The 7,024-nt window shown below is 58.4% G+C and overlaps 1 protein-coding gene across 1 annotated transcript in view; it reads left to right on the top strand.

Moving 5' to 3' along the window:
• The window catches only part of MDFI (MyoD family inhibitor), a 16,070-nt gene extending 14,218 nt beyond the window's left edge, over positions 1 to 1,852 (top strand). Inside the window, exon 5 of the mRNA XM_007458198.1 lies at positions 1,045 to 1,852. Coding sequence (XP_007458260.1) covers positions 1,045 to 1,301 — 257 coding nt within the window. The 3' untranslated portion in view covers positions 1,302 to 1,852. The remainder of the gene's footprint in view (positions 1 to 1,044) is intronic.
• The last annotated feature ends 5,172 nt before the right edge of the window (positions 1,853 to 7,024 follow it).

Genomic DNA, 7,024 nt, shown 5'->3' on the forward strand with positions numbered 1-7,024 from the left:
CTGAGCCAGCACCACCGCATACCAGCTGGGTGCCCAAGGCAGGATCGTGTGTTAATTCACTTCCTGTGTATTTACTCAGCACCCACGATGTGCCAGGCACGGGTCTAGGGACCGTAACAGACAAAGACGCCGGCCCCTGCGGTGCTTGCCCTTTAGTAGGCGGGGAGAGCTGTGTAAGCCGCGGGAGGTGCTAAGTCTTGGGCGGAGAGGCGGAGCAGGCCCCTGCAAGGGGGTGGGGCTGGGGCCCAGCAGCTCGCAGTATTAAAGAGGGTGCTCCCGGAAAGCCTCCCCGAGAGGGGACATTTGGGCAAAGACGGAGGGGACAGAATGAGCAGAGCATGCATCTGGGGCTGGAACACTGGGGGGACAGGGGGCAGTGCCTGCATGACCAGGAGTAGCCAGTGTGGCCACAGCAGAGTGATCTGGGGAGGGGCCGTCGGGGCTACTGTGAGCTCTTGGGCTTTTCCTCCTGGTGAAGCGGAAGCCACTAGAGGGTTCTGAGGGCAGGAGGGGTGGAATCCAACAGAAGGTTTTCAAGGGTCCTTCCGGCCTCCGTGTGCGGAGTAGGTGCGTGCGGGCCGGGAGCAGTAGTCAAAGGCAGGGAGTGGGGAGACCAGCGAGGATGCAGTTGCTGTCACCAGGCAAGAGCTGAGCAGAGTGGTAGGATTCTGGAGAGATTTTGAAGTGACTTCTCTGTGCCTCAGTTTCTTCATCTGTAGAGAGGGGATAATACAGCCCCACCTCAAGGAGTTGTTGCAAGTTTAAATGAGTTTAATTCGTGCACAACACTTAGAACAGTGCCTGGAACACGTCATCCCTCGGTGTTCTTTAAATAAATGACCGAGGATGGTCAAAGCAGGGACTCGGGATCCAGGCTGCCGGGGCTCAGACCCTCACTCCACGTGACTCTCTGTGTCTCGGGGTCACCTGGAAGGTGGGTCCCCATTTCACGGAGCCGGGGGAGGGCTGCACGAGCGTTATCTCTGCACTCAGTGAGCCTGCCGCCCACGGCTGGTCCCCGGCCCCTGGCCATCTCGCCTGCAGACTGCTGCGTCCACTGCATCCTGTCCTGCCTGTTCTGCGAGTTCCTGACGCTGTGCAACATCGTCCTGGACTGCGCCACGTGCGGCTCCTGCAGCTCGGAGGACTCGTGCCTCTGCTGCTGCTGCTGCGGCTCCGGCGAGTGCGCCGACTGCGACCTGCCCTGCGACCTGGACTGCGGCATCCTGGACGCCTGCTGCGAGTCGGCCGACTGCCTGGAGATCTGCATGGAGTGCTGTGGGCTTTGCTTCTCCTCCTGACCCCCGGTGTCCCCGGCTGTCACACGAGGCTGGACCGCCCCTTCCCCCGGCCTCTCCCACCCTCCCTGAGCCCTCTCGGAACCCCAGCCCGGTGAGAGGGCAGTGCCCGTCCTCCTTGCTGGTTTCCCTGGACAACAGCACCTAAGACCTGTGGGGAGGGGGGACCGTTCCTGGCTCAGCTGCCAGGGCTGCAGAACACTGTGAAAGTTGGGGGAGGGGGCCGGGACATGGGGTAGGCTGGGGTGCTGGGGCTGTGCGCTTTTCTACCTCTCACTGCCCCTGTGCCTGCCTCCCCACTCCCCTGCCCCCAGGCTTAGAGGACAATAAAATGTGAAAAGAGACACCCCACCTGACCTCAGCCAAGCCCCTCCCCAGTCTCCCCTCCTGAGGGGCCTGACCCAAACAGTGACCCCAGAGGGCAGGGCTGGGCTTGGGCCCAGGGTGGGGTGGGAGGGGGGAAAGGTATAGAAAAGACTGGAACGGGAGAGGGAGGGAATGGAGGGAAGGTCTGTTCTATTTGTTGCTGTAAATAAAGATATGGGTCCATCTCACATTTCCTCAGGACTCATGAGTGATGGCCATGGACCACGACTCTCAAAAGCAAACATTCCGGGCCTCCCTGGTGGCGCAGTGGTTGGGAGTCCGCCTGCCGATGCAGGGGATACGGGTTCGTGCCCCGGTCCGGGAGGATCCCGCATGCCGCGGAGCGGCTGGGCCTGTGAGCCATGGCCACAACCCCCCTACAAAGTCCCCAGATGGATGGGGCTTTCCTGGCCTCTGAGGGCCCCTCCCTTGTTTCATGTTCCCCCCTGAGGGAGGGAAGGAAGACGGGTACCCAAGCCCCACTTTATTTCCCTCTTCCGGCCGAAGGGACGGAGAAGCCCAGAAAGGGAAGAGTTAACCCTTGGCATAGAATTAATTAACAGCAGATGTGTTCAGGTTTTGATTAATTAATCTCCTGCTGACTCCTGCTTCTCGAAGCCATGATGGCTCCAAGGCATAGGGTGACGCCTATGTCAGTGGCAGAGCAGGGCCTGGGGAGGGGGCAACCCCGGGCCCCCCCGCACAGCCAGGGCTGCACTGGGAGGCAAGCTTGGCCCGAATGGAGGTCACGTGGCCCAGCCTCAGTTGTCCCCCTGATTTCCAGCGGGCCTGAGATAGAAGAAAACTGTCAGGGCTGGCGGGAGCCTCAGAGGCCAGGTGTCCAGAGCCCTTGGGTACGGGAAGGAGGGGCAGACCAGAGCACTGAGGCTGACAGCGGGGAGGGCTGTGTGGACCAAACCCCTCTCCACCCCATCCTGGACCTGGAGGAAGCCAGGAGGGGTCCAGGGTGAGTGAGAGGACAGCTCATGGTTGGACTTGGATTGTCCTGAGGAGAAGACATGGCTGAAGAGGGCCTTGAAAAGTGGAGACCTCATGGGAAACCAGTGGGCTGCTGCTTCCAGGAACAAAGGGTGGAGTGGCCCTGACGGATTCTGGAGGGGAGGAGGGAGCTCAGGAAGAGAGCCAGATGAAATCTGAGCTCTCCTAAGGAATGCCACATTAGGGAACAGCCCATGGCCTTGGGCGTGGGTTGCAGTGTCAGCAGAAGGAGGTGACAAGAGATGGTGAGAGGGACCCCCTCCCCCGCAGCCCCTCCCCTCACACACGTGTACACAGGCCTCACTTTACCAACACCAAGGTTTTCCGGCTTCTGGGACCACATAGGAAACTCAGGACACTGAGAGGAAGTGACCTCCCCAGGGTCACATAGTCGAGATCAAAGCCAGGAGAGAAGCCCCATTTTCTTGGCCCCCTCCACGTTCATGTGTCTCAAGGGTTTTTTGTGTGTTTTTTTGTTTTTGCTTAGTTATTGTATGCTCAAAGTACAAAAGGTTCAAAAGTCTCATCAAAAGTGCATGCACAAGCATTTACCCATATCATTTTTCTTTTTTTTTTACGAATTGTCAGAATCCCTTGCACGTTGCACCATTTTTATCACTTGACCGTTTGTTTTGGGGCTCTTCCTTATCAGCACTTTGAAGAGCGGCCTGGAGCTTCACGGAGGGATGAGCCACACATGACCCAGCTGCCCAGCTCCTGCTTAATCCCTTCCATTAATTTCTCTGTTATAAACAAGGTTGCGTGAGCATGTCCTTTTGCACAAATGAGCTGTATCTGTAGAATATTCCTGAAGGTGGGATCACTGGGCCTCAGGGTGTGTGTGTTTGTGACTCTGACCTCAATGAGGGGATGCCAGTCTGCCCTCATGGCCGCGGGGAGCGTCCACTTCTCTGCTGCGCTCCTTCGTCCACAGGAGGACGGATGACGGTGGGAGGGCCTCCGTTCAGTCCCCGCTCAACCCAGCTTCTCCCCAAGGCTGAGGTTCGAAGGACGTTAAGGAGGACCAGGGTGGGGGGTTCGCCTGACCAACTCAAGGTCTGGTCCAGGTGGGCAGGAAGGCCCCTTCCCGGCCCTTTCCCCTCCATGGCGGCCGCTGCAGGAAGAGGCACCTCTGAAGTCCAAATAGCGATTTCCTGCAGGACAGTGGCTGAAACCCGAGAGGCTGAGCTGGGTGGGGGTGAGACAGAGGCGGGATTCAGCCACACACACACAAACACACATTCTCCTTACACCCACATACATACATTCCACAAAGACACACACATACCACACACACACACACACCAGACATAGACACACACATGTGCTCACACACTGCACATTTCAGAACCTGCAACACCGCCAGCCCATTCAGCCTGATCCTTCTGTCTGCTACCCGCCCCCCTGCATCCCATGCCTTCTCCACCTTCCCCAGCCCCCGCGTCCTTGCCCAGGTGGCCTCATCTCTGCCGGGAAGCAGACGGCATTTATCTTAGAGGCCACTGACGCACCCAGCTCTGCCCACATGTCCTTCCAGGGCAAGCCCCGGTTCTGGACCGTTCCCCTCCACACCGTGGCCCTTCTCTATTGGCTCCCAGTCTCTGCTTTCTGACCAGCTGATCTGAGCTGGGTTCCGCTGTAGGTCCTGGGGAAGAGGCCCTTTCACTCTCAGGGATTCAGTCTCCTTGTATGTACAATGGAACAGTGATGAGGCTCTGGAAATCTAGTGGCGGCCACAGTATCCAGGGAAGTCGCCTGCTTCTCTGGTTTTCTTTCAACCCTGGAGCAGCAGATCAGCACCCCCCTTTGCCCAGGAGACTTCCTGAGGGCCACTCTCCTGCCCTGGGTCGTCTAACTCAAGACAGGCATTACCACATTTGTGGGAAGACAAGGTGGTGAGGCCAGGCTGAGTTGTCCCTGGCCAGGACCGCCCATGACCTCTGGGTGATCTGGTGTGTTTGCCCTGTAACCGAGCAGGCGGCTGAGCCAGAGGCTGGCTTGTGTGGGGAGGGGTGCTCTGCCCGCCATGCCCCGGCCTCCTGAGCCTGCACCAGCTTCTCCCCATTCTTTGGCACATTTAATCGGCATTCTCTGTGCTTGTACTCAGAGCTGGGCCAACTCCAACTCGGCTTCGGGCCTAGACACCCCACGTCTCCGGGGTAAGGAGGGGACACCTTGAAGCAGCCCCAAGGCTGGACTGCCTGCAGCCAGCCATGCCCTGGGGCCTTCACCAGCTCCCCGGGTAGAGGAGGCAGTGGTGGCGGACTGAGGGTTGGTCCCCAAGGCTCAGGACAGCTGCTGCAGACACTCCCCGTTGCTGAGCGGGGGCAGCAGAGAGGACAGAGATCATAGACCTGGCCCCTTGTCACTTCCGTGTTTATGCTCCTTTCCACATTCCGACTTTCCTAGAATGATACGGAGACAGGCATGGGATGGTATCTCCCACAGCCCCAGCCCTCCCCTCCCCGCACCTCCTCCAGAGAAAAGCCCCTCCCAGCCTTCCTTGCCCCGCACCTGGTTTTCCTGTCTTTCCCCGACCCTGTAGCGGCCTCTGTACCCCACAGTTCCTACCATCCCTGGGTTACAGCCTCATTCCCTCGTGATGCGGACAGGTGTCCAGGGGTGCTCGGAGGTGGGAAAGAGAGGTGTGTTCACGTGCTGTGTCTCAGGCATTTCTCAGTTTTGCCACCTCAGGGGGCCCAGGGAAGGCAGTAAGGCCCATCCCTGGACCAGTCACCGTGTCAGGGGACAGAGGGCTAACAATGAGCCAGGCTTTGTGGCCAGAGACGGTGGATTACATGGCTGCCCTTCCAGAATCAGGTGGGCACATTTCCCAAAGAAATAGGGGTGCTGTGACAAAAAGAGGGGGAAGGATGGCAGATTAAAACAACAGAGGTCACTACAGGTGGGTCCAGAGGAGGCACCTGGGTTGGGGAGGCCTGGCTGGAAACCTTGAGCTGCACAGGGCATCTGGCTGGAGAGGGAAAAAGTCAAGGACAAAGGCTTTCAAAAATCTGAAGCCTGGGGGGAGAGTGAGGCTCAGTCTCGGGCTCCAGAGGCAGAGGTAAGACCCAGAGGCAGAGGTAATGACACGGGGAGAGAGATCCCAGCCCCAGGCAAGAGAGAGAACCGCCCCAAGGGGAGCGCGCTGCAGCAGTGGTAGGGGGACCTCCCGGTTCCAAAGACTGTTCCAGGGGAGGGGGTGTCAAAGGGGTCCCTGCCCTGGTGTTGACTGTTGGCAGGGAGGACAGATGGAGGAGGGTGGTTACAGGTGGCACCCACAATTCCTGCTAAGTCAGACCTTCTGTGGCTCAACGATGCAGCCAGTGACCGCCTGATAAGAAAGAAACAGAGACTGAAGGTAGATAGACCGGAGATGGAGTGAGATGCAGAAAAGGAGGGGAAGAGACAGTGAGGCAGGCGGGACAGTGCGGACGAAGCATCCCCAAGGCCCTGGAGACAGAAAAGCGAAGCAGGGAGGCTGCGGGCATGCGTCCCTCGGCTGCTCCCAAGGTCACCCGCCACCGGGGCTTTGGGGGCAGCGGTGCCCCTCCGTTTGGTCCCGGGTCCCTCCCGTGCCTGGAGCCTCTAGAACGCTGGGCAGCTTGGCATTAATTAGGGGCCTGGCTAATGGCTCGGAAGATTGGCCCGTTCCAGGGACGCTGCTGAATAGAGACCTCGGTGAGATTTATTCCTAATTATCTCATTTGTCTCCCCCCATTACTCTTTATGGCTGGGATTTATGGGGCCATTAATGGGGCCTGGCCAGGCCAGGATGAGTGTGAGCCTTGAGACGCTTCATAATAATAACAATAACAACGCTCACCCTGGCCAGATTAATGGGTTCTTGCCCTCCCCACCCCCTGTCCATGGGACCCCAGCTACCTGCTGCCTAGAAGTCCCTCTCGCTTCTGGGACCCCTGGTCCTCAGCCACCTGTGGAGTTTGAGCCCGTGGCCCCTCCTCCGCCCCACTGCACCCCAAACCTGTGTCTTAGTCCTTCTCTGGTGTCACTAATTGGGAGCTTCAAGGTGGTAGCAGGAGTGTCGAGTCCAACGGTAACACCTCTGGGACAAGGCCTGTATCAGCAATTGATGAGCTTGGCTGCAAGCAGCAGAAAGCCCAGCTGAAGGTAGCTTAATCTGTACGGACGTGCACTGTCTCCTTAACAAAAGTGCAGAGGTAGGTGATCCCAAGCTGACCGGGAGACTCAAAGATGCTTTCAAGGAAGCTGGCGTCCATCCTTTCACTCTGTCATCCTCATCGTGTGGTCCAGGTCTCCCCTCCTTGTCACAAAGTGGCTAACACAGCCTGAGGCATCAAGCTCACACAGCATCCACACAGAACAAAAACAGCAGAGAG

Source organism: Lipotes vexillifer, unplaced genomic scaffold (assembly GCF_000442215.2).
Source record: "Lipotes vexillifer unplaced genomic scaffold, Lipotes_vexillifer_v1.1 scaffold4, whole genome shotgun sequence".
NCBI lineage: Eukaryota > Metazoa > Chordata > Mammalia > Artiodactyla > Lipotidae > Lipotes > Lipotes vexillifer.